Source organism: Drosophila nasuta, chromosome 3, assembly GCF_023558535.2.
Source record: "Drosophila nasuta strain 15112-1781.00 chromosome 3, ASM2355853v1, whole genome shotgun sequence".
Lineage (NCBI taxonomy): Eukaryota > Metazoa > Arthropoda > Insecta > Diptera > Drosophilidae > Drosophila > Drosophila nasuta.
In genome coordinates, this window is record NC_083457.1 from 4,136,507 (window position 1) to 4,162,938 (window position 26,432).

At 42.5% G+C, this 26,432-nt stretch overlaps 5 protein-coding genes across 8 annotated transcripts; 2 read left to right on the forward strand and 3 right to left on the reverse strand.

Moving 5' to 3' along the window:
• Positions 1-232: 232 nt before the first annotated feature.
• LOC132789384 (sodium-dependent transporter bedraggled) lies at positions 233-10,790 on the reverse strand. Of its 3 annotated transcripts, none has more exons than XM_060797358.1 (8): positions 10,545-10,790; positions 6,883-7,714; positions 4,317-5,602; positions 4,086-4,250; positions 2,945-3,224; positions 2,096-2,880; positions 1,793-2,028; positions 233-976 (listed from the first exon to the last, which is right to left on the reverse strand). In XM_060797358.1, the coding sequence occupies exons 2-8, from the start codon at positions 7,667-7,669 to the stop codon at positions 391-393; spliced, it is 4,125 nt and encodes a 1,374-aa protein (XP_060653341.1). In that variant the 5' UTR covers positions 7,670-7,714; positions 10,545-10,790; the 3' UTR covers positions 233-390. The 3 variants fall into 3 exon arrangements, with proteins under 3 accessions (XP_060653341.1, XP_060653339.1, XP_060653340.1); XM_060797356.1 differs by having other exon boundaries at positions 4,086-4,253; XM_060797357.1 differs by lacking the exon at positions 10,545-10,790 and adding an exon at positions 10,299-10,502 and having other exon boundaries at positions 4,086-4,253.
• A 666-nt stretch (positions 10,791-11,456) lies between these two features.
• On the forward strand, positions 11,457-12,283 carry LOC132789387 (EEF1A lysine methyltransferase 2). Its single transcript, XM_060797362.1, has one exon. It carries the CDS (start codon positions 11,541-11,543, stop codon positions 12,195-12,197), a length of 657 nt encoding a protein of 218 aa, XP_060653345.1. The 5' UTR covers positions 11,457-11,540; the 3' UTR covers positions 12,198-12,283.
• Positions 12,284-13,284: 1,001 nt separating this feature from the next.
• Positions 13,285-15,555, reverse strand: LOC132789385 (death-associated inhibitor of apoptosis 2). The gene is made up of 3 exons (XM_060797359.1): positions 14,865-15,555; positions 13,769-14,804; positions 13,285-13,706 (listed from the first exon to the last, which is right to left on the reverse strand). The coding sequence occupies exons 1-3, from the start codon at positions 15,261-15,263 to the stop codon at positions 13,618-13,620; spliced, it is 1,524 nt and encodes a 507-aa protein (XP_060653342.1). The 5' UTR covers positions 15,264-15,555; the 3' UTR covers positions 13,285-13,617.
• A 342-nt stretch (positions 15,556-15,897) lies between these two features.
• On the reverse strand, positions 15,898-17,170 carry LOC132794447 (large ribosomal subunit protein eL20). Its single transcript, XM_060804904.1, has 2 exons — positions 17,034-17,170; positions 15,898-16,564 (listed from the first exon to the last, which is right to left on the reverse strand). Exons 1-2 carry the CDS (start codon positions 17,049-17,051, stop codon positions 16,049-16,051), a joined length of 534 nt encoding a protein of 177 aa, XP_060660887.1. The 5' UTR covers positions 17,052-17,170; the 3' UTR covers positions 15,898-16,048.
• An 80-nt stretch (positions 17,171-17,250) lies between these two features.
• LOC132794446 (uncharacterized) lies at positions 17,251-26,310 on the forward strand. 2 transcript variants are annotated; one of them, XM_060804901.1, is made up of 4 exons: positions 17,251-17,894; positions 18,305-18,393; positions 18,466-21,150; positions 21,203-26,310. In XM_060804901.1, the coding sequence occupies exons 3-4, from the start codon at positions 18,483-18,485 to the stop codon at positions 25,678-25,680; spliced, it is 7,146 nt and encodes a 2,381-aa protein (XP_060660884.1). In that variant the 5' UTR covers positions 17,251-17,894; positions 18,305-18,393; positions 18,466-18,482; the 3' UTR covers positions 25,681-26,310. The 2 variants fall into 2 exon arrangements, with proteins under 2 accessions (XP_060660884.1, XP_060660885.1); XM_060804902.1 differs by having other exon boundaries at positions 17,251-17,407.
• Positions 26,311-26,432: the final 122 nt, after the last annotated feature.

The following is a 26,432-nucleotide window of genomic DNA, read 5'->3' on the forward strand; positions in this document are numbered from 1 at the left end:
ACGTACTCAACTCCCTGGCACGTAGACTGCTCCTGCCTTTTGTTCTTAACCATCCGTTGTACCCATGTCTTTCGATCTACAGCTTTAAGGGAAACGATGAGATGTCAGCATTAGGATTTTAAGTATGAAATATTATTGAGGGTTGTTTAAAAATCAAATCAGAAATACATTACTAAAGATCGTGTGTCTAATCAGAAACCGATTACTAAACAAGAGTTATTGTTGTTGTCAAATACTAATTACATAGTTGTTTATTATTACATATTATTCGGTATATAGGTATAAGCTAAAAAGTAATATTTGTATATAACTAGCGATAATCAAGTCTAAGAAAGCAAGCAGATATGTGATCATTAATAGAATTACGTTATGTGTACGATATTTTAGTCATTAAATCACAGATGTATTATTATTGTTTTGACCACACTGCTCTTGTTCTCCTCCTCCATCCGCACTACCCACACCGGGCGTCTGATCCGGCGGTTCGGCATTCAAGACCAGATTCTCAATGGAGCGGAACGAGGCATCCTCCAAGTGTGTGGACATGGCTGGCGGACGTGGTAGAGTTGTGGCCATGCCAACGGCTTGTCGCGGTTGCGGTCGATGACGTACCGAGGAACGCAGTATGGTGACCACATCCTCGGCCGTGTATGGACGTTGCTGCTGTGGTCCACAACTGCCACGCTCCAATGTGGCTGAGGCACCCGAGTTGGCTGATCCAGATGCCGACGAGGGTCGCTGCAATTTGCGACCTAGTGACTGTGAACGCTGTGCATAGCCAGCTGGCCGTTGGCCAATCTCAATTGACTCTGGACTGCTGCTGCCTCCGGATGAAGCTGCATTCACACCAGATCCAGAACCAGAGCCAGATGGATTAGTCAGTATAGTGAGATAATCGGGCGGTGCCACTGGCGAAGGTGACTCGGCATCCAACGATAGAATTGGTCGTGTTCGACTCGATGAATCGCCAAGAACTCTAAAAGTGCAAGCAGAATATATAATGAATTACAATTGTTATATGTATTCTAATATATGATAATAGTAGTATAATATTTCACAATTTTATATGGATTATGAAAGTAGTAACTGAACAATTATAATCATACAAAAAGCTAAAAATCACCTAATTTTGTATCAGTAATCTACCTGTTTATATCAAAAACAAATTATGTAGATAAAAATCTATAACTCTAATAAACACAACAACATGGAACACAACTTTACACTTTAAATCACTAGTGTATTCATTTATAAGAAATGCATATTACAACTAAAATGAATAGTAAGAAGACCTTTACGTCTCGCTTGTTGATTATTATATAAGCAAACAAATAATCGACATCATTTGTTAGCTTTTTTAAACGTTCCATTTAAATCTGTCACAATGTGACTAGCTAAGTTTAGTCTATGAAAAACTTTATAAACTGGTCTGAAGTAAATAAGATCGATAACAAAATGAAATGAATCTGTGTTTTAAGTATGTTCAAGCCGATTCAACTAGTGCGACTTCTATCCTGGATTAATACTCTTTAGAACCTTTGACATTATCTACTGGCACCGCACTCGATTATACTGTTATGAAAATTATATAACTGGAACTCTTTATAACACTCTTTCTGTAGTCTACAACCTTAACAATAGTAATCGAGTACAACTCTCACTCGCTGAATATCTTATAAAACTATTAACTCAGTTGACTATGAAGGCTAAATCTTTGTACACTTGTAGCATAGCAAGTTTTCCAAAATTTTTATGAAATGCTAGTCAAAGCGCGCATGGAATCTTTTCTCACCTGCGCACGCTGCGACGTATGCTCTGGCGCAGTAGTTTGGCTAAGCGAGCGCCAGTTGCAGTTGTGTAGGATGGCGGAGGCGTGTACTTGGGCGGTGCATCATTCTGAGCTTGTTGATGGCCACTCTCTTGCTGTTGGCTTGTGGCGTTTCGTCGCTCCTGCGCTGACCTCTGACGCGCCGAAGGACGTCGCGGTGCAGTTCCCTCTTCCTGGGGGCGATACAGCAGCTGAATGCGCTAAAAAACGGACAAAGGAGTGTTAAATAAGTTAAATATCCGGACAGATATGTGTGCGCTTACTAACCTCTAATATGTCGGGTGGACCTTGTGTCAAATATCGATAGATCTGTATGATGGCCGTTACGGGAATAATGAGTACAATCCCAATTTGTATGAGGCTACCCGTTTTGCGGCTGGCATAGCTAAAGTATGACTTGCCGCGCCAGTAATAGAATTGATTGGAGAGCGATGCTTTATAGTCAATCACCGAAAGAGTGATCAATCCAATGGGAAGCAGCACGTTCCAGGAGAGCGCCAGAAACGCAGACATTGAGCCGCACATGCGCAGATCGTTGACCAAATCGTCGCCATTATAAGGTCGTCCACGAATGAGGAATACACCGAAAATTTGAGCTGCCCAAATGATGGGTATAAACCAGGAGCCGCCAAGCAAAAAGTCCACATAATACAATATGGAAATGCCCATATCCGTGGCAAATGGAATGCTCAACAGCAGTCCAGTGACACAGCTCAGCAGCACGGAGCTGGTCGAATTGCCCATCGCACTCGAAATGGGCTTCCACATGACGCACAATTGTGCAAGACCAAAGCCAGCAAACATGGCAAAGGCGACGGCAGCCCAAACCCATGAGATGGCATCGCTGGAGAGCGAGAGCACGGCAGGAAAGAGTTCCGTAATGAAGCGCAGCGCCTGAAAGCCACTCTCGATGTGCAATATGGTCTTGTTTCTGCGATACGTTTCGCCCAAGAACGATGAATAGTGTGGCACAAGTGAACGTGGATAGGAGAGAAGTTGTGGATTCGTTTGAGCTTGCAGTGAATACACGGACGTATAACAATCTGGACGTTCTAAAAAAGCATCGAGCAATTAGTTACGAGTTGCAATTGTAGAATAATTCTGACATCCACATACCAAACGATCCCGGCACATAAACGTAACCGTGTTGTCGCAAAATCTGAGCACAGCACAGCGCCAGCAGAGCAGCCAAGCCGAGACCCAGCAACGTTAGCAGAACCATCAGAATGGCATCTCGTCGCAGCGTCGTTTTGCTGGCATTGGCATGCGTTCGACTGGTTATGGCTATCACCGAGGCACCAAGCAGGCCCCAAGTGAGGAACGTTTCCTGTGTGGCCGCTGTCCATGTGTTTGAGTTCACCAGAAAGTCATCGAAATCACTGGAGCCAAACACGTCCTGCAAGCAAAACGGAAAGAGATTATTATTTAAGGATTAAAAACTTAGATCGAAATAAATTAAATAAAAATAATTACTTTTGTTTTTCTTCAACACTAATGAGTAGTTTAATAAATCAAAATCAAGAAAATTCAAAAGTATGACTATTTCTATTGTTTTCTTTACTAATAATTATAATGCAAATGTAAATAAATAAATAACAATAATATTGACGAAAGCTCCGATACAGAAAACGAAATTGAATAATTTATTTTTACATCATTCATATTTTTCGGGGAAGTTATAATTACACATAATCATTATTGTAATTACTAAGGTTCCTGATTTATCTAACGCCTTGAGGTACTTAAATTTGTATACCCGCCACCCTCAGCGTAGAAGCGTATTATAAATTTGTGCCTCCAGGAAATGTATATAACGAGCAGTATATATATTCTTGATCTCAGATCTCAAATTATTTGCCAAGCTCATTTCCGCCTCCACAAATCAATGAATAACAAGCGTAATTTTGAAACTAAAGTCGCGACATTGGTACATAGCATAATATCTATCATCGTTATGATTCTTGACAATTTGGTTGCGATCAGATAAAAATTGCGTATATAAAAAAAAATACTTTTGTAAGGGCAAGAACGGCTCTTAGAGGCTTTAGCTGACAATCAATGGTACACTTTGCACTCTATGGTATATTTTGTACTGTATTAATATACCAATAATATCCTTTGGTATATTTGAAGTATTTTTGTGGTATATTTTTACTTAGAATGAGTAGCGAGTATCTCTTGTTTTTGTATCGAGCATGAGCGTTATATTATTTTATTTATTTATTAATTAAATTCATAAATGAAGTCAGAAACACACCTGTAAAATAGCCGGATCCACGATGCTCACAAATTTGCCAGTTACAACCAGAAGCGCGATCAATGGCAACGTATTGATGAGAAACGCCAATTTGCCGAGGGATTTGAGGCCTTTGCAGAGTATCAAGAAGACTGCCGCCCAGATGAGGGCCAAGTAGAACGCCAACTGCTAAATAGAATAGACGTTAGTCGATCGAGTGCAATGGGAAGAGCAAACCAAGGGATTACCTACCCGATCATTAACATGGAAGCGCCCGCCGGTGGCGTCTGGATGCTTGGCCAGATGCAGGCGTTGCAGTACCACAATATTAAAGTATTCGGCAACCGTGTGCGTGAGATTCCCCGTATCATTGACGGCATCATAGCGATAGGGAAAGGCCAACTCCTGCCAGCGATAGACGTTGCGCGATGGCGTTGGGAAAACATCGCGCAGATAGATAAGAATCCAGCCAACTGCCACCGTCGAGTAGATGGCCAAGAAGCATTGCACCATGACCAGAGCAATGCCAACGCCACTGCAAATTGGACTAATCTTCCACATCGAGACGGGGCCCGATTTGATCTTGGCTCCCAAGCACATCTGTAGCCAAAAGAGCGGTATACCAAAGATGACCGAGAGCAGAAGGAACTGCAGCAGAAAGTTGCCACCATAGTTGATGGTCAGCACCGCAAAGCGGCACAAGTTAAACACGCCCAGAGTGCAGCCCATCAGCGCCAAGGTGCGACTGGCTGCATGAGGCCATTGACTATTGAATCCGCACTTCTCCCGCAACAGTTGCGGCTCCAGAGGCGTTGTGCTGCTGCCGCCGCTGCTGGCACTGCAAATTGTCGTCTGCGTTTGTCCACCAAGCTCCAATGGATCCTGTTCGGGCCCTGTGCTAACCGTAGAGCTGTCGCTGCTGCTGCCGCTGCCACTGCTCACCAGCGAAACGGGGCTAGGGATGCGCGAGGAGCGTGCCGAGCTCATTTCCGAGCAGAGCGGCGACATCATGGCATGCGTTGGCGTCTCCGCCGCCGCTGCCACTGCCTCTCGTCGTTGTGTTTGCGCTGGTGCGCTCTGTGGACGGCTCAAAGGCGACACGAGGCCCATGTTGCGAGCGGGACTCATGGACGGATGACCCTCAAAGCGTCGCCCATACTGGCGTGGTCGCTGCTCCAGTTGCTCGCTGACCGCACGCGCCGTCCGCTGCTCGTTCTGCAGCAGATTATCAAAGATGTGCGCCTCCGTGAGCATCTGCAAAGCGCTTCCTTCACGCTGTGGCAACGATTCGGGCTGCGAGAAACTGCGACGCATCTCCGATGTTGACGATGCCGCCGACGTTGTTGTCTGACTTGGCAGAGTCACCAGCAGAGTGGGAGGCTGCTCATCATCCTCTTCCGCACTCGCGTTCGCATCCACATTCTCGGCTTTGGCTTCAGCGTCGTCATTCTCAATGGCTCGTCGCATTGACTGGCGACGCCAAACATCTATCTGGGCAACAGCAGCGTTGCCTGCTTCTAGTGATGTATTTGATGTGGCTAAGAGGCGAAAACAATGAGAAATGCATAAACAATTAAACACATGAATAAGAATGATTCACACACACAAAGAGACACACAGTCTAGCTTTCTGTTAATTGTTGATTTCCACAAAACTTTCACTCGAATTCTCAAACTAAATTGTTTTAAAAAGCAGTTCCTAAAGCTTGCGAAACCACTAATGCAGTATTTATAGCTTTCCATGACTTATGACTTCAATTCCAAACGATAAGAGTTTAACTGATTTTTATGTGCGGTTTTAGATAACTAAATAAAACGGGCACAGGTGGTAATATATGAGCTAAAAATATCTAATTTATAGCGGTGCATTTTTTGCGTTGCAATATTTAATCATCATAAAGAAAATTATTTTTCTAGAAATTGAGTGTAATAGAGTAACAATAATCTTGTTCCAAAAAAATAAACTGGCGAAATGATTGTAATTACATACAAAAAATTCCTCGAAAATTGCTGATATGCACTCATATTCAAATAATTTCACATACGCATCCTAAGTTCACGCAAATCCATATGATGTTAGCACAAAGCTATAATACCCTTTTAGTCTTTTAAAATGAATATCTTACTATTAAATGTCGTAATTGTTCTAAGCGTGTTTTAAACAGTTCAAATTAGTAACAGTAAAAGTTGCAGAAGTATTAGAAAATGTTATAATCAGCAGAAGCAATAAGGAAAATCCTAACAAAAGTCGGAGATTATAAAGAGAAACAGCTTCAGCTCGTCATAGTAGTAATACTAAAAGTATAAATAAAAGTAATAAATGGATTTATAGTATATAATACAATGCCGGTAATTGCCCATCTTGTGTGATATTATGCTAATTTGGGCAATTAACGACATTATGATAAAGTAGTAATATTAATAAGGCAAACAAGTAGTAGCAACAAAAAAGTAGCAGGAAAAAGTAGTATTTATAATTGTAGCAGTAAATAGTAGCAAAGTTTCGGTAGTAGTGGTAAATAGCAGCATTATTAAGAGGTAGAAGTATTAATACCTCTATAAGGAAATATGTAGTAGTATGATATAATATAGTATTAATACTTTTTTAGTGGTTTTATATAATAATTTAATAGCACATATCCGTTAAATAAGTGCTTGTACTTAAAGAATTAGAATCAGCATCAGTCTCATAAACCTGTTAACCACCTGTTCGATCTCTTAACACGCTATGAATCATTTGTTTTAGGTTTTTTGGCGATGAAATTCGAATTTTTGCATTTTTCCCCAATTGCGTCACAGTCAAGATCACGCGCAGTTACCTTTAGTGCCCGTTGGCGTTAAACCACAACTGAAGGTTTTGCGCATCTGATGACCACGCTGGAACTCGCTGTCCAAGGCTGGATGCACTTCCTCATCGGACTGTTTGTGCTGCTTTCGCTTCCGACTTAGCGGCAGCGTGCGAGTGCGTGGCTCGCGGCTTAGGCTTGGATGGCCAACAATGGCCAATGGATCCTCTTTATCTAGTTCCTCGAGATAATTATCCAAGTCCATTAAATAATCCTCAACTTTATCATCGTCGGAGGAAGACGAGGAAGCGCTACTGGTGCCGCAGGAAGAGATGCGGTTGCTGCCGTTGAGCGGCGATGCGCCATGCACATCCAATATGGCATCCAGCTCATTCAGCACACTGAGCGCCTCATCCGGCACAGTAGCCGACGGTTTGATGGGTGTGCTCAATGGCGCCTCTTGGCTGACGTCACACAAGGCATTACGTTCACCGTCATCAGCCAGCGGCATGCTAAAGCTAAGCGGATGTTGTTGCTGCTGTGGTTGAAGCTGATGCTGCTGACGAGGATGATGATGAAAGCCCTGTGGCGTTTGATGTATCTCAATTAGGTCTTCATCGCTTGGCTCGTCGTCGTAATAGTCGCAGGCTTGTTTTATCGATTCACTGGACAAACTGTGCGAGAGTCCATAGCATTCTGGTTCTCTTAGTGACTCTTTCCGTTTCTCTTTTATTGTTGTTTTTGTTGTCGCTGGCAAACTGGCATAGGCATTTGAATTGCGCTTGAATTCCCGACCAGCTGATTGTTCTTTGCCGTTCATTTTGTTTGCATTGCAGCCCAGTGTTGCAAAGTGGCAATTCGAGTCCTGCAATTACATAGAAAACCAGCAGTGTTAGTTAGCAGAAGAAATTGAGGCAGGTCGCGTCAATGTTACTGTCACCCATAACAGTGACCGCCAGTTACCGCCACTGTTAACTTTTGAAAATAGGCTAGTTTGGCTCAACGCAGAGTGTTATAATTAATATATTCAATTCCGGAAGCCTTGACTAGCTTTTTGTTTTTGGTGCTCGACATCGACAAGAAACAGGTTGAACAAAATGAACGCTGACAACGCAAGCTTAAAACACACAGCTGAACGCCTGCTATCCGTTTTGTTCATATTTAACATGATAGCCACCAAATGCAATCAAATGCAAACAAGCGCGTGCTTCCCATTTTGTGATTGCTTTGCGCTTTGCTTTGCACGTGAGTGAACATTCAAAAGGCAGCAAACAAAAAAAAAAAACAAAAAACAATAACAAACAGCTGTCCAGTTTTTTTTTTTGTGTGACAGCCGTAAATAGCAAAGCGAGAGAGAAAAAATTAATAAATAAAAAGTAGAAGTAAAAATAAAGCAGCGGTAGCGCGTGTTCATTCAACTGATCAGGTGAATGTACTTCCGATAATCATTTTTTAAACCGACACTCGAATGTATCTATGAAGTTACTTGTTGCTGAAAAGGGAGTGGCAAACCTTACGAATATATGTATGTACATATTTTTGTACATATGTCTAGACTTGAGAGAAGCCAGATCGCGATCGTTGGCACGTTACCTCGATTAAAGCAAATGTCTTTTCTCGTAGTTCGTAGCTGCCGCAAAGCAACAACAATGAAATCTACAAGAGTCTGGTTTTGTTGTCTTGTCGCTTTTGCTTCATTTTGCATATATAACCGTGACCTTCTGTGAGGTTTTGTCGCTGCCCAGTGTGGCCATAAAACCTCAACATACTAAAAACACAAAGCAAACAGATCTCAGCTTTTATCTATCACACAACGCCTTTTGTGTGTATACGTGTGTGTGTGAACTACCCTAGTTAAGCTAATAGAATCAGGCAAGCAACTGTACAACTGTATTAATTGTTGACTCAAGAGGTCAAATTATTTAGCGAATAAATGCCATTGATCGCAAATTCACACAGACTTGCAATGCTGCCAAGCAAGCGAACAAGTAAGCAACCAATGCTCCCCATCATCTCCCCAAAGATGAATGTTCATTAAATTGCGCTCCCGTTTTTCGAACGCTTACGCGAAATGTGAATTGCGCGAATGCGAAAGCGCGAATACCAAAATGTCGAGTAAAAGTAAACAAAGCAATAAGCAATTAGTGCTGCCACACGAAAATTAAAAAAAAAAAAAAATAATAATAATATGGACATGACCTTCAATGGCGAAAATGGTAAACACCCCACCAGGCCAGCTGCAACTTGTTTTTTGATTTTGTTTGCAAAAGTGCGGCAAAAACTTGCAATTTACAATGAAATTGACATTCAGCAGCAAAATGAAATAAAACTAGTTAATCGACGACGAGTTGAGACTGCGACGCACCGATTAATGCACGCTCACACACAAACACATGAGTAAAAAAAACACATTCACACACGTACGCATAAATCTAGAGAGAGAGAGAGAGAGAGCAAAACAGCAATTTGATCATGAGATGCTGCAGCATCAATGAGAGTTTAAAGCATTTAACTGTGTGTGTGTTCAGCTAAACTGGTACTAACTATAAAATAAACGCTTATTATTATTATTATTACTACTACTTCTATTGTATTATAAAAAAAATGCGTTTGTGGGCAATTTCCTAGCTTATCTCTTCTTTTTTTTGCAACCACAACAAGCGCAGTCGAAAAGGGAGTGAATCAAAGCGAATCGAAAAGGGGGAGGGAGAGGCAACGTCAACTGCATGCATGAGTAATGCCAGTTAATGTGCCGCTGGCAACACACAAAATGCAATACTGGAATTGCAATGGCAATTAAGATCAATATTTAAGTAATGCAACGGGTTGCACGCTGCGCCAATTGCTAAATAAACCAAGATCGCATTTTCAAATATCTGTGTATTTATTTGCGATAACCAAAGGCTGCTCCCCCTCAACTCCCATTCGCTTCCCTGCTTTTGCTTTGTTGAAATACATTTTACAATGCACACACACACACATACATATATGCACTCACACATGGAACGCGTCCCAGTTGTACGAAATAACTGTTCTTATGGCAACGCGAAAGGCACAACAAAAAAAAAAAAAAACTGCTGAGTGGTAGATTTTTGTTTTTTTTTTTTTGCACTTTTATATTTGGTCAGAAACTTTGCGGTTTTTTATTTTGGGGAATACCTTGGGGATTGGTCATTCGGGGTGCTAGCGCCACCTGGCGTTTGACACCAAAAAAAAACGCAGTTAAAACGAAACCAGACGACTTCCATTGGATCTTCAATTGAGCAAGAGTTATATGTGCACACACACATACATATGACATACCAGAATTTGTACGTGTTGTATGTTAATACATATACGTATGTTTATATGTATGTAGCTCGCACAGTGATTTTTGTGCTTATTTCGAAACGAAAACGCGGCCAATTTAAAGATTTTTGGTTGTCTTTTTCATAGCGTCGTCAACTTACGAAACGTTTCAAGAGTAATAAGCACCACTAATATGTACACATCTATGTAAATCGAATAGAAAGGGGAGCGCGTTGGCGTTGCTGCTTCTTCTTCGACGTCGTCGTCTTCTACATGCCACACAATCACAATGTTGCACTCTAACTCTCACTCACACTATCTCGCTTGCACACTTTTAGTAGCAGCAGTTAGCATAATGCACACACATGCATAGCACACATATACATACATAAGCATGTAATACTCACTTTAACAACTCACAAGCACTCACGAATGCGAAGACTGGTAGCGACCGCGCGTATTTGGTATCTTGTTTTTCTTCTAAATTTATCAGCAATTTGTGCCAAACAATAATTTCTTGACGTTGCTTACGTTTTAGTTACAATTATGTTCGGTACGTATAACTAAACAAAATAAATATTGAGCTCTTTTTTCAAATTCATTGCAAGATCGAGACGCGCGAGACACGTTCGCTCCATCTAGAAACAAACGACTGACGTTTTCATCAAACAAAAGTATAACAGCATTATAACAGATAACTAAACTGACAGCAGTGACACTCAAACTGTAACACTGTAAGAAAACAGAAAACACAAAACTGTTGCTCGTCATACAGTTAAGTATTCACTTCTAAAAAATTGCAATTGATTACTTGTACTAATGTTAGTTCTTATTATTAAATAATATAACTATTTATACACTGATCTTAAGTTGGTTTGTTGATGGCCGCTTTCTATCGAATGATCGGTAATCGAATTAAACAAAATTGATGACAACATTATCAGCTCCTTAACAGCTAGTAAAAGCTTGATGAGTGCCGACATTAATATATTTGTGTTACTACTAGATGTACAAATTTGTAGATAATTTTGAAAAGAATGTAGACAACGAAATCTATAATCTTTGTAGTATAAAAGTACTTCAAGTTTTGTAACTGCAGCTTGAAGATTGAAAAATATTGTTTTTTTTTTCTCGAAAACTTTTTTTAACTAAAATATTATTATTTTGAGAAGAAACTCGAAAAGAGTGACAATCATGTGCTAGATTTCTTACAGATATTCTTTTAATTTAATAACTTACATGAATAAAGACCCGCTTTAAGTGTAACCAGGTGAAATTTTCTTACTTCGGTTAATTGGTATATTATTATATTTTAGATATGTTGCATGTGGTCACACCCCGGCAAGAAAGCACTTAAGAAACACAATCAACAATTAAGTTAATAAAAATATTTATTGGCAATAATGGAACTAGAAGGCTCTGAATTGGGTACCAAAGAATACTGGGAAAACAGCTATACACGTGAAATACGAAATTATCAAAGTCATGGCGATGTGGGCGAAATATGGTTTGATGAAGACTCTCAACAGCGAATCGTCAACTGGCTGTTGAAGCAGGAAAACGTCGATAAACAAACAGCACGTGTACTCGACTTGGGTTGCGGCAATGGAATGTTTCTCATTGCGCTCGGCAATGAGGGATACACCGAACTAACTGGCGTCGACTACTCGCCAAAGGCCATCGAATTAGCGAAGGGAATTGCCAAAGATCAATGCCTGAACATCAACTATGATGTCGCCGATCTAACGCAAAGTGAACCACCAAATTTGGGATGTTACAATATTGTGCACGATAAAGGCACCTACGATGCCGTCAGCTTATGTCCCGACAATCCCAAGGAGAAACGCACCAATTACCTCAAAACGGTGGCTCAGCTGCTAAGCGACGAACACAGCCTATTTATCATCACCTCATGTAACTGGACGGAGGAAGAGTTACTGGTTAGCTTTGACGAGTTCTTTGTGAAACACTGCTCGATTCCCACGCCCACATTTAAATTCGGGGGCAAGGTGGGCAACGTCGTCACCTCTGTGGTGTTTAAAAAGCGTCCAAGCAATTGAAAACTACACTTCTTAAGCTAATAAATAGATATTTGTATATTTATAATAAAAAATGTAATATTTCCTACAACAAGGGTACTCAAAACTATGCTAACTGACCGAATTGGGAATTAATTCTGACGGCCGTGGATTTAAGTGAGCCTAAAAAGTGAAGGGTCTAGTATAGTCCAGACTTAGCTATAACTTTCAAACTCGCTCAAGGTCGCAATTTCATTACAAAATTAAGATTATATTTCCATTATTGAGCGCGATGATGACACATTTATGCAATATTATTGAGATATATGGATATACAATTATGCTGAATTACTATGATGGTTGAACATTATTGTAAAATTTTAAAAGAATGTTTTAAATTAAAATCAAAGGAAAACTGAGTCGATATGTCATAATTTTTACGTGCTGACTATATAAACATACACGTATATGTATATCCAAAACTACCCGCAAAAAACCTTATTTCTAAAACTCTAAAATAGTTGCAATCATATTATTTTTTTTTAATTTAATTTGTGTTTAATTCGGTCATGCCTCCAAAAATAGCAAAATAACTAATTGTAATCACAAGCAGCTAAGCAGTTTCAATTTCTTTGATCGCCTTAATTATTCATATATGTATGTATATGTTTGACGGCAATACTCAAATTAGATGTTTGAAAGTGCCGTATAGCTATTCGATTTGAGTATAATTATTTATGGAACAAGTATACGGAGATTCAGGTAGATTACACTCCGCTTATTCATTGGATGTTATCAGCACGTGCGTGGCACAGTCCGTTTAAACATTGATAATGCGATTGTTTTCAACATTTACATATATATTTATTTGTAGATCAACTTTTGTGTACTCCATTAAATGAGCGGCCCAATAACACAATCAATAACAAGAAGTGGACAGCTGTGACTCTTCGGCACAGCCGAAGAATACAAAAATAGCCTTGCAGGCGCTGTAAATAAGGCATTTTAAGACTTTGTCGAATGACATAATAATATAAAAGTGTGTGACATGTGTAAAAAAATCAACTCTATATACAATTTTGGCAGTTAAATAGAATAGTGTAAAAAATAGGTAACTCAGATTCGTTCGTGCGATTAAATAGGTATAAGAGCCTGCAAGAATATTATTAATATCAGGGAGATAGAGAGAGTAAATAGTTAATACATTAGATAAAAACACACACACACACTTAATACGCTTAGACACATTCGATAAGAGTCGAGAGTAAGTTAGTAACATTTGAAGCCACATTCGCCATCAGTTCAAGAAAAATAACGATAAACCTCTAATGATCTGATAGCCAAAGCATTCAACGACCGCCACCAGTTGCTTAGGCGATACAAGTACATAGTAGACAATTCTTATGATTAAGATAAGCAATATGCTACGCTTAGTGGTCTTTCGATAGCTGTTGTCTGCCATTCAAGAGAGAAACGTGCGCACATAACCCTTGATGTCCGCCCGACACATTGGGCAATTGGCCACGCTCGGTGCGCACTGATTGCAGGTGGCTAAACGAAAGAGGAAAGTGAGTGATGTGGCCATTTTTAATTAAACGTAAAGCTATAGCTACCTAAATGTCCACATGGCAGGAACACAACACCGACCTCTTCATCCAGACAGACCTTGCAGAGACGCGCATCCTTCAGCAGTCGATTCTCCTCCTCCAGCGACAGATTGCCATTGGGATTTGAGTTGCTGTTTACCATAGCAGGCGCAGGCACCAAAGGAGTTGCTGGGCTTGTTGCTGCAGTTGCAACTGCTGCTCCCGTTGTGTTGTGCGTCTCTGCCTGAGCCGCTTTGCTTGTGGTAGCTGAACAATCAACAGGCTCATTTGGCGCCTGTGGCGCTGACGCGCATGAGAACGGCTCTGTGACCTCCAAGGCGGCACCAGCGCCAGCATCGTCAAAGATCGCATGCAGAAGATCGTCCAACGTGTTGAAGGCACAACCCGAACTCGAAAGCTTGCGTGCAATCGTATTTCGCACCGCACCTACATCAATGCCCAGTGCCAGAGCCTCGCAAGCTGGTGCTGCCGTCATGGCGCTGTCAATGCTTGTAGGCAACGGTGGCGCTGTGGCGGCTGTTGTGGATGTGGTGGGTGCTTCTCGCACTGCACGCACAAAGTTTGGTCCCTTGGCGAGCAACACAAACTGACATTTGGGCGACCACTTAGCATGCTCATGCCACGGTTCATCATCCTTCTGCCACGAACGCAGTCCAATGTTGCAGTGAAAGCATCTCACCTGATCGTCAATCTTCTGATAATAGAGACCGGCCTGAGCCAACGGTTCAGCTGCCTGTATATTGGGAATGGGCCAATCACTGAATGTGCGTAGTCGTGTCTCCATGCAAGAGTATTTGGGACGTTGGGGCAATGTTGTGGGCTGTATGCCCAGCTCCTCTATGTTCTTGCCAGTAATGGCAATTAACGGTCCCATTTGGACGCGTGGACAGTTGGGAAAAAAGCGACGATGCTCATCGAAGGCGTTGTCGTTTTTCTCCCACTTGGCAATGATGCCCTTGCACCACACACATTTCACATGATCCGATTGGTAAAGATAGTAGAAACCTGCCTTGGCCAATTCCTCAGGCGTAATATTTGGATTCTGTAAGTTTAAGAACAATCAGTTTACAGTGATCAGATGAAGCATTTGAGAAATACAAACAGGCCAATCCTTAAATGTTTCAAGACGATTTTCTTCGATTAGCATATCTGCAAGACTTGCACCACCATCAACCACAGTGTTGCCTTCACTGTCGTTCGTCTCTCCAGCAGCCGCCGCCGCCATCTGTTGTGGGTCATGCATTGGGACATTTCCACAATGATTGGGCGCCAGGACCATGGAACAAATGGGTGAGCCACGACGATGCCTTTCAGCCACATTGTCACCATATTCCCAATGATCGATGCGTATGTGACACCAGTTGCATTCCGCCTCCAACCAGTTGCCAGTGGCAAAAAAACCATTCTTCACCAAATCTTCGACTTGCACGGGGGCATTTGTGGGCCAATCAGCAAACGTCACAAAACGTTCAATTTCCAATTCTAGATGACGATCGCTCATGATTGTGACTCACTGGATGTGCGGGGCGTTTTTGTTATGGCTCTTATGTTGCTGTGCAATGATGTAATTTTCTCAGATGTAGTTCAACAAAAAGAGCCAGAAAATGAAAACGCATCTGCAGAAAAATAAACTATTGATTGCTCATCAGTGTGACCGAACTGTTGTTTAAGGCATATTCCATGCTTTACATGGCCTGTTAATTAACCGTGGTGTTATCAGTGACCAGTTAAACCATTTACATTTTAAAATACATCTAATTTTAAGGAAAGGTACCCAAAGAGTGATATAAAATATTTTGTTTTCAATAAATAATTATATGAATAATAATAACTACTTTGATAGAAACACGCAGTTTCAAATGTAGCGCCATTTTACACGTGACTTGAAAATATACTAAAATACCATATAGTTTCACCAGAGGGCATTTACAGAGCATCTGTATTTTGGTGTCTTCATATGTTTCTGTTGCACTTTAATAAAAGAGATGTTAAGTTGTGAAATAAAAAAATTTTTTATCGTATAACGCGAACTCTTAACGGTTTTTTTTTTTATCATTTAAAAAGTCTAGCGGGTTAGCAAATTTAATTTAAATTTTTAAACATATACAACAACGACTAAAATAAAGAACCACACATTTGGTTTACTCTTCAACGTACTCATTTTATTGAAAGAATCACTTAGAAAGACGTTCCTTAAAAATTTGAAAACCAATTAGAGCAAAACACACGTAGTGCGCTTTAACGTCAGCTGATTTGTTTGTGGGTGTCACTCGCTCTTTTACTTCTTTACTGGAAGTAAGTCCTTGGCTTTCTGTACGAGAACAGCTTCCTGTTGCCCTTGTGGTGGACACGCTGGACCAATGGGAACTTGATCTTGGAATCGTGGAACTGCTTAACGTGCACGCGACGCGTCTTGGCAGCAGCAATCGACTCCACCTTGATGATTTGAATGGAGTGGGCACGGGCACGATGACGGGCACCCATGTCACGGTAGCACTGTGTAACGGCACCGCCAACTGTCAGGTCACGGTACTCGCGATACATGTTGTGTGTGCCAGACCGAGAATCGTAACGCAGCCAGATGCCGAAGTTCTTGATCTTAATGGGAGATGTCTCGTACACCTGTTTCAGGGAGACAATTTCGCCGGTGGTCTTCTTGAACTTCTTCAGTTGACGCAAGAAGTACCAGAAACGGGATTTGGCAACAATGTTGTCAGGAGCGAAGATGCGCATCTTGTACAGAGGCGTCTGTGGCTCCTTCTCGCTGGGCAGCTTGCGGCCAACGACTTCGTACTCCTTCAACTGTTGATTTGGAAAGATCAATTAGTACATCATCATTACGTTTTGTAAACAATTGGTGAAAATCAGTCAAACGAGTCCCACAGTCACAAACACACACACACACAGACAAAAGCGTGTCGCTCTTGTTGTTGTTCTTATAGGTTATGTTTTGATGTCAATTTAAAACAAATGTGATTGTGGCACCCGATTTGGGGTAACTAAAACATTTGAGAAAACTTGAAACATATTCTATTACAGCTGCAATTTACAATTGCTAACTCAATTGCTCAACGCAATTGAAGCAGCCGCATTGTACTTGCTACTTTACCAGTAGAGCGCACTGTTGCTATTTTGTGGGTTTTCGCATAATAATGAAACATTTTCACATGGGTTTTCATATGCACTTGTATCAGGGCTTGTTTGACTGCATGCCTCACAAATTTTCAACACGATTTTCACCAATTTTCGTTTATTTTTGTTAAATACTAACCAATCCCTTGGCTCTCATGATGACGGCTCACGCGAAAAAGGAAACGGAAAGAGCTGTCAACTTGTCTTTACCACTGAACTCTAAGCGCGCACGCAGTGTTGTATTCGAGTCGTGTGTGGAAGTGTTGCTTTTGGACAGTCACCACTGCGTGCAATTGCTAGTTATCGGCATGTTGCCCATCTCTAGGCTTCTGCGCGTGTTCAATGGCTGCGAACGTCTATAAAATTGCTAAATATCTAGTTTTCACGCGTTATTTAAGTAACAATAATACTAAATACAAAAGCCACATTATAAAATTCTGAGAGTGTTTACAAAATATTGGCGACATCGCAAGTTAAAAGTGAATGGAACAGTGAGCTCAGCGTGTATAAATAGTATGTTCATAAAAAAATGAGAAACGCGACGCGACGTGCAAAAAAATTTCTTATATTCACATTTTAAGCAGAGGAAATATTTCGTGTGTCGTTAAACAAATACGCAATTGTGTGAAATAGTATCGCGTGGTTATTTTATTTTACATCTTAAAGATACTGCAACGAAACCAATGCGCAAAAATATACAAAAATAAAACAAAAATTGTATAAGCGCTGCGACGAGTGTCCGTCCGTCCGACGTCTATGCTCTGTGCTGGTCGAGGAAGAGCCAGAACAGGGCAAGAGGGGTGTTGGTTGTTCTTGTTCAGAAAAAAAACGCGCGGCCGCCGCTCCGCTGGGCGCTCCATTGCCGTGTCTCGCTCAGTTGTGCAGCGAGCGTCCGTGCCGTCGGTTGTGGTGGTTTCTCTCTCTTGCTTCGTCTGCCGTTGTTTTGCGCGCGTAAATATTTTTGTTGCGTGTCCGCCCCGGCAGCTGCCGAAACGAGCAGGTAAGAAGAGAGTCCTAAGCGAGTGCATAATTATTGAAGAAGAAAAAAAAAAACAAAACGAAGCAAAACAAAACAAAAATGTGCGCTGTAATTTCACAATAATGGTTTTTATTTTGAAGAAACTTATTTATTTTTAGCCATTAGTTTTGATTTTGCTTCTTTTCGTCTGCTTTTCCGCCTCCGCGCACCAATTTTGCGCAATTTATTTTGGTATTTTCAATTATCCACTCTGCTTATATGCGCACTTCGTTCGGTACCAGGGCTGGCAAAAAATGAATGGAAATAGAAAGAATGATATTTTCTTTGCTTTTGTTTTGCTGTTGCCATATTTCTTACTTACTGTTTTTATCGCCGTATTATGACAAATTTAATTCTGAGCGATTTATCTTCGTTTTTATTTTCGTTTGCAGAAAGCAACAAACTATCAAATATCAAACGAATAATCACCGACGAACAACTGTGAAACGGTAAACACAACGTCGGAGAACGGCATGCAAAGGTAAGTTAATTAATCGATGTGCATTTATCGATTATTTACAATGGTTCTTTTTGTTGTCTATTGTCATGACAGCTCATAAATGCTTAAAGATGATGGAAACTTTGGATCAACAACAAACCGCAAACAGTACGCTTAACATTGAGTCCCATTCGGGCCACTTGGAATCGTCATCGACACCAAGCGAAGAGGATGACTTCGAGGATAATAACGATGCGTTCGGTCTGGAAGCGAAGAAAAAAAGTGAAACGTTCCATCATCCGCAGGTGATATTGAAAAAGGTTGCAGTGGAGCATCATGAAAATCTGAAAGATCGCACTGGTGAATCGCCGGTAGAAAATGGAGGTTTTACACAACATCTTTCAATAGAATCAGAGTCGGAGCCGCATGGGTCTAAGAAAGACCCTGCAGACAGTTCCGACGACACATCATCGCATCCGCCTTCCATTAACAGTGTGAAAATCGAGTGCACGAGTGATGAAAAGAAGGTATTTGCCAATCAAGTCGATGACAAACCGTCCGCGTCACCTGAACCAGCCTTACACAATGATGTCAGTTCCGATGGCAATAAACCTGAAGTTGACATCAAAATGGAAGGAAGCAGCTCACCACATACTAATAACTGCAATAATGATGTTGACTCGTCCTCACTAGAAGTCAAAATTGTGGAAGATTATGAATCAAGTGAAGATGAACGAGACGATAGTGTTCCGATTTTTTCCCCTGCCATGAAATCCAGTGAAGAGACTTGTTCCCAGGATGAGGAAAAAGTTATTAAAGTGGAACCTTCTGACGATATCAAAATGGAAGAAAATAGTACTTTAGCAGAGATGAAAACAGACGATGAAGATGTTTCTTCATCTGTGATTCCTACTATTGAGGAATCATCGCCTGAGCTTGTCGATTCACAGGATGAGGAAACTTCTTTAGCACCCATCAAAACAATTGACACAAGATCAGATTTAACTTCGAGTACAAAAGAATTAGACGGGAACCCATCATTATCTTTAAAGACAATGACGGAAATTAAATCCGAAGAGTACATTAATTCGGAAGAAGACAAGGAACCTCTTGGAGCAGTTGCTTCTCCAGCCCCAGAGCCCAAAATCGACGAAAGTGAAGCAGCTTCATCTACAGATGCAACAATGTTACATCAACCAGACTTATTACCCGCAGCGGAGGAAACTAGAACGCCAGTTTATAAGATCGATGATCTTTCCCCTGCTAGTATACCAGATGACGATGAATCCATAGAGGACTTTAATACTGAAATGAAAGTAGATAACGGTATTTTAACGCCGGCAAGAGTCGAGGATCAGCCATCTGTGGAGATCATTAAAATCGAGTCTGATTCAGATGAAGAACTCGCGAACGAAGAGGGACTCATTGCCTGCAAGGATGATGCATCGAGCGAGCAATGCAATAACTTGGAAGTGCTACCAATGGAGACATCTGTCAAAATCAAAATTAACGGTGCTCATACACCACTTCTGGTACCACCAGATACTAGAGGGACACAAGAGAAGGACTGTATGGATCAGCAGCACATCAAAGAGGAGATGGAAACAGAGGAAAGTGAGGCTGTGATAGCAAGCAACGCTGCCAATGAAGTTGAGCAAGTGCAAGAGCAGCAGGCAGAGCAGGAGATGGAAATTGAGTCGCAGACAGAGCAAAACAACTATGGGAGAAGTAGTCGAAGCAGCTCTGTCAGCTCAACTTCACAGCAACTGGTCATAGATCATCCGGAAAGTGAGCACAATACCAAGCACCAGCTGAAAAAGTCACAAATACAAACAGAGATGGAGCAGCCACAACAGCAAGTTGAGAACACTGAGGTGGGCGAGGAGGAACACCAACAGCAAGATCAGCAATCGTTTCATGCAACAAAGCGCAGGCGCAGCGACAGCATCAACGAAAGTTGCAGCAAGCAGCAGCGCATTGAGGCAGGTGAATCATCGCTCTTGATGCAACGTTTGCAGGCGCCAACGCAAAACAACCACGAATTGGGCAAGTTGCTGAATTGTTACAAGTGCAATGCGAACAGTTTTGATAATTTACAGCAACTCAATGCGCACTATGCGCTCTGTGGCCAACCAAGGGAAGCAACAGTTGGCGTGGAACACTCTGCACCCGAAAGTGTCCCTCAATTAGGCACAATCGAGCCAGTTCCAGAGTCAACAGCTACTCAACCTACAATAACAAAGGAACGATTCTTTCGCTGCGTTCGCTGTAGCACGGTACATCAATCCTGGAACTTTTTTCTGCATATGCGGGTCGTGCATAATCGTTATATATGCTTATACTGCTCGCATGTGTTTGCGAGCGTAGAGAAGCTATCGCTGCATCTAGAAAATAAACACGATATGGATCAGCGACACTTCAACACTATCGATGCTTGGCAAACTTTGCAAACTCAGCAGGATCGAGTCCGGTATCTTGTGTGCTGCAATTGTCAGGCTACTTTTGAAAATGGCAGCGAGTTTGATAATCATGACTGCGCTGAGCTAATGCAGCCATGTGGATTGTGTGGCCAAAAGGGTGGACACATTAATGGCTGTCGGAACGGACGTAGCGCCACAAGTACAAGAAAGAAGACAGCAGTGCGACGCAAACGTAAACCCGCGAGAAGCAAACAGCAGACAACACACTTGGATGAGCGGATAAATACTAAACAGTTGGAGGAGATGCCTAACTGGATGGACTCGGAGACGGCGATGTCACAAGAGTTTCCACAGCCTGCAGCATCACACGAAAACAACAGTATGTGTTCTTTGTATTTGTTGTGTACCAATTTCTAATCGATTTCTTGTAGTTCCAGCACCCAGCGAAGATGCGCCAATGGAAGAGGCAATGCCCAAGCTGGTGGTGCCGAAAATAATGCTGCGTGTGCCCAAAGAGTTTCAAAAATCGGTGGATGCTGCGCTTAGCAGCACGGACACTGAAGATGAGGAGAACGATGAAATGCCTTCGACAGCAGCGGATTGCAGTCGCAGTCCAGCGTCTCTTCTTACAGTGGATGCCGTAAACCAACGGCAAGAGCTACTGCAGTTGCCCGTATCGAATCTATCCGAAGACACGGAAACGGCCACTGAAACGGCATCCATGTTCCACGAAGCCACTCACACTCCTGCCAATATTTCAGTTGATTTAGATGATGATGATTCGCATACAGCAAAACTGACACAAGCGTTGGCCGAATTTGAGCGCACAAAGTTGGATATACAGCGCGCCAGAGCTGATATAATGGCGAAAAAGGAGCAACACCTTCAGATGCGACAGATGGGACAACAGGAAGAGGTGCATCATCAGCATCAGGAACAGGAACAGCAGCAGCGCCGTTGGTCACCAACACCACCAGCATCTCCGCATAACAATCACATCAACAATGAAACTCATGTGCCAAAAGAGCAGGAAGATCTGCCAGCTATGGAGCGCCCAGTATTGCTCTCGGAAGTGAATCCTGAGCCAGAATTACCAGCAACTGCAACTCCAGCTCCAATACAGCATCGTCGTGATACTCAAGGAAGCGAATGTATGGATATCGATGATAGTTTGACGGAGGAGCAGCATCCGCAACATAATCAAATCTATGTGGAAGCTATGCCCCCAGTGGCACCGTCTCCACCTGCAGATGGCATTCAAGTCGCTGGCGTAGACACATATACCGTCGATTTGCAACTGGATCGCCCACTGGATAAATTCGAGTTAGTCGACTTTGTTCGTCTGTGTCTAAGGACTGTTTATCCAAACTGTTTGTATTGCAACCATGCGCGTCGGATTGCTGTAAATGCCAAGCAATTGGTGTTACATTTGATTGCCCAGCATCGTTTCACAGCCACTGTGGATAGCATAACAGCCGAGGAGCTGCACGCTGAGACTATAGTGGCCAGATTGAAGAGCTACCTGCCTGCGCTGGAGGGTGATCAATATTTGAATTCCGCAAGCTGCTGCAGTTTGGAGGATGGGCGCTTCACACATCCATTCAATGAGCGAATCTACGAGTGCTTCCAGTGCCGATTTGTGACGGCCACACATAAGGAACTGTATACGCACAATCGGCGGTTGCATACCAAGATGAACATCACGTGCGCCATGTGCAATTTGAACTACTTCAGCTATAGCGAGTTGCTTTGTCACATTTGTCCTGGCGAAACATCGAGTCATATTTATAATGTGCAGTTTCGTTGCTGTTTTTGTGAGACGATGCCACTGCCGTCGGCTTTTCGATTAATGGTGCATCTGCGGAAGCAACATCAAACCTGTGATATCTGCCTGGAGGATTGCAACTCGCAGGCCAAGTTATCGGCTCATGTTTGGAAGCATAAAGTGATGCATGTGTGCTATCGGTGTGGCATCGCCTATCGCAGCAAACAAGACATTTCAAAGCATTTGTTTTGGAAGCATGGTACCGAAAGCGTCAATTGTAAGCGTTGTTTACAGAAACGCTGGCATCATATCTACCACTTTTGCGTTCCAGCGACACAGTTTACATGCGAACAGTGCCAATACAGTTTCAGTAAAGCAATATATCTAGAGGTGCACAAGCGTCAACATGAAGGCGACTTTCGATATGCCTGCAATGAGGAGGAATGCGAGGAGAAATTCGTGTCCCGTAAGTTATTATTGAAACATGCGGCGCAGCATGAAGTCAAGGAGTTACCTACCGACGAAACGCTTGCAATAGAAGGAGCACAGTTGCCACTCGAAGAAGAGAAACGCCCAGATGCTCAGCACCTAGAGAAGAATGAACATGCAGAAGACATCAAATCAGAACCGGAACAAGCGAAATCACCCAAGGCTGAGACAGCTGATCAAATAGATGGTGATGCGTCTCAGCAACAGGCAATTGGAGAGAAGTCACCAAAGGCTGAGGACCAAGAACAACCACGCAAACGACGCAAAAAGTCCAAGCGGAACAAAGCATCGCTGGAGGATCTGAATTTAATAGCTCCAAATTTATCCGAATCGGATAGCAGCGATGACAGTGATTCAGATGCAGCTCGTAGTGTCGGAGCTCAGCCCGAAATATCTTCACATGGGACACTTCCAATGCGTGTGCCTGCCTCTGTCGATGATTTGGACATGCCTAAGGTTATGTTATCTCCATCATCCGAAAGCGACAATGAGGAAGATAAATCCGACAAGAAGGAATTTATAAAGCAGCCATCTGCAGAAAAAGAAGCGGACCAGGAGAAATCATCAGAGTTGCCTAAGCAGGAAATCAATTTGGAAACTGACAACGACGAGCAAAAAGCCAAACTGGAGATGAGCTCAGAGTCGACGGCCGAAGAAGTGGCAGACATATGGAAGAATCTGTTGCAACATCAGCCATCAGTTGCTAAAATGGAAACGGACGCTGTGGCCGTGGAGACAGAGCCTAGGGAAGATCAACAGCGTCCTACCAAACTGCATGTAGTCTACTCCGATCATGATTATTGTAAAATGCAAAGAACGCCGCCTCCAACACCTGCTCACAGCACCAAAAAGACGCAGTCTACGCCAAATAAAGTAAAGCGTGACAATGCTTCCAGTGACAGCGACAGCTCGAGCAGCTCCAGTTCGTCGGACTCCGATAGCTCTTCATGTTCGTGTGGCTCAAATTGTAGCTGTAGCTCCAGTGGCAGCAGCTCTAGTGACGATGACTCGGATAATGAATCAAATAGCTCAGTAAACGCAAAGAAAACGCAAAAGAAAAACATTGAATTGCCAGAATCTAAGAGCACCGAGGAGTTTGTGAATGTGACCAGCGTGAATGAGGAGGAGCCGCGTCCAGAGACGCCTAAGCCAAATGTGCCACTCTACCATGAATCGGACTTTGATTCGGCTGTCTCCGACACTGATGAGGAATTCTACGATGCCCATCCCCAGAAAACAGCCACTGAGTTGCTAGCACAGAAGCGACAAGCATTGATCCAAGAGCAAGCTAATGAGCAGGTGCCCAATGAACGCAGCAACTTTGACATTGTGGAGAATAGTCGCCCTTCGACGCCATCGTTGCCAGAGGATGCAGCCGCTTTTGCGGACAGGCGCGAGCGTGTAAGCAAAAATAAGAAAAAGAAACGCGAACGCAAATCAACATGTAAATCAACGATGAAGTTCGCATTTACACCAACAACAGAATTAATTCCACCCCAACAACAACACTTTTTGCCGCAAATCTCGTCAGAATTGGTCCATGGCGGATACATTGACAAACCTGTTACCGCAATTGTAGCTGCTACGGGTGCTGCTAGTTCTGCACCGACACAATACCAACTGCAAAACCAGCAACAAATGTTGACCGACCCCATGACACCGCTGACGCATCGTCCTGCCTGGCAGCCGCGAATGAGCGGCGGCAGCAGCTGCTCAGATGCCGATGGGCAGCTTAAGCGCTCGAAGCGCACGAGGCGCCCCAATAAATTCTATGGCTACACCAGCGATGATGAGATGATGAGCAGCGTGTTGGCGCCACCCTTGCAGGTGGGCATGCAGTTGATAAAGCCCCAGCCGCCTCCGCAGCTCACATGGGCCAAGGAGGATTTGCCGACGCCACCTAAACAGCAACGAAGTCGCAACAATCACAGTGAGCAGCATTCGCATCATCAGCATTCGCACAGCAATGGAAACACGACGCGTAAGCGCAATAAACGGCCCCCGCAGAGCGGAGGCTCTGGCAGTGCCAGGCGTTCGGCCAAACGTGTCAAGACGCAGCTGATAGCTGAGCAACAAGAGCATCATCATCAGCAGGCCATGCCACCAATACCCACACTTAAAATTCGACCTGCTCTGTTGCCAGTCAGTGTTGCAGCCAGCGATAGTAGCGATAGCAGCTCGGATGATGAGAATGCTGAAATTAATGTGACCAGCCTGTTGCCACACACAGCGCCAATAGTGCCGACTATGGCACCAATAGCGGCGCAACCTTTTGTGCCAGCGGTACCATTGCCAGTAGCGCCACCGCCTCCGCCACCTGCAACTACAGCCTTTAATCAACCCATACCGCCGGCTCTGTTGCCGAATCCAGATTTTGCTACGCTGCAATACTTCAAGGCAAATAATATTCGCTATCCCATTAGGCCACCGGCGGGTGCTCGTCTGGCCAGAGAAGGTGAATCCGTATATTGTTATTGCCGCTGTCCCTACGATGAAGTATCCGAGATGATTGCCTGCGATGGTAGCAACTGTCTTATCGAGTGGTTTCACTTTGAATGCGTGGGCATTATGGTGGCCCCACAGGGCAAATGGTTCTGTGCCGAGTGTCGTCCGAAATACACTGAGGGTCTGTATCCCGCTGTCAGGGGAAAGTGAAACTCAAATTATACAAACTGTATATAGTTCTATATATTAGTATGTAGAATATTAAAGTTCACTCTTAACAATTAGCATACATATATTTAAATCCGCACGAATGTGAAAATTAACATAACAAACTCCCAACTATAAAATGGATTACGCTTATTAAATGTTAAATATTCGACGTCTAAAAATCTTCGAATCAACATCAAAACAATTTATAATAAAAAATTGATAGGAATATAAATGTGAAAATTTTGATTTAAATCGTAAATCCAGGCTCAACGGTGTCAACCAATGACTTGGCTGCGGAATAAACTAAGAAAACGTTTATTTAATATCTTAACAAAAAAAAAATACAAACTATACTTATATACACACTAAAACAGTATATATAAATTTTTTTGTAAATATGTGAGAACTGTATATCGAAATTAAATACTTATAAAACCACTTGTAAAATACTTAGTTCGTGGCAAGATCTATATAAACCTTTAGATTTAACTATACCCCAGCATCAGTAGTTATAAATATTATTATATAATGTAATGACTATCTTTAGCTATATTACAAACAAAAAACCAACACATAAAAATTACAAGCTGCAAATGCGAAGGAGATGCAAAAAATAAACATTCAACAATAAGAGAACCACTTGTATTATTTTTATTCAATTTTTAAGCAATGGAAACCCGTTTCAGTCGAGAATTATCTGTTTCCAACATTTTAGTGCAAATGAAAGAAATTGTGACATAGGGGGATCGAGT

Coding starts and splice junctions, on each gene's coding strand:
- LOC132789384 (XM_060797356.1), bottom strand. CDS start 7,669: ATGAACGGCAAAGAACAATCAGCTGGTCGGGAATTCAAGCGCAATTCA. Junction 2,881..2,944: donor TTATGTGCCGGGATCGTTTG/GTATGTGGATGT, acceptor ATGCTTTTTTAG/AACGTCCAGATTGTTATACG. Junction 977..1,792: donor ATACGTCGCAGCGTGCGCAG/GTGAGAAAAGAT, acceptor TTGCACTTTTAG/AGTTCTTGGCGATTCATCGA.
- LOC132789387 (XM_060797362.1), top strand. CDS start 11,541: ATGGAACTAGAAGGCTCTGAATTGGGTACCAAAGAATACTGGGAAAAC.
- LOC132789385 (XM_060797359.1), bottom strand. CDS start 15,263: ATGAGCGATCGTCATCTAGAATTGGAAATTGAACGTTTTGTGACGTTT. Junction 14,805..14,864: donor AAACATTTAAGGATTGGCCT/GTTTGTATTTCT, acceptor TTAAACTTACAG/AATCCAAATATTACGCCTGA. Junction 13,707..13,768: donor CCTGCCATGTGGACATTTAG/GTAGCTATAGCT, acceptor TCTTTCGTTTAG/CCACCTGCAATCAGTGCGCA.
- LOC132794446 (XM_060804901.1), top strand. CDS start 18,483: ATGATGGAAACTTTGGATCAACAACAAACCGCAAACAGTACGCTTAAC. Junction 21,151..21,202: donor AGCATCACACGAAAACAACA/GTATGTGTTCTT, acceptor GATTTCTTGTAG/TTCCAGCACCCAGCGAAGAT.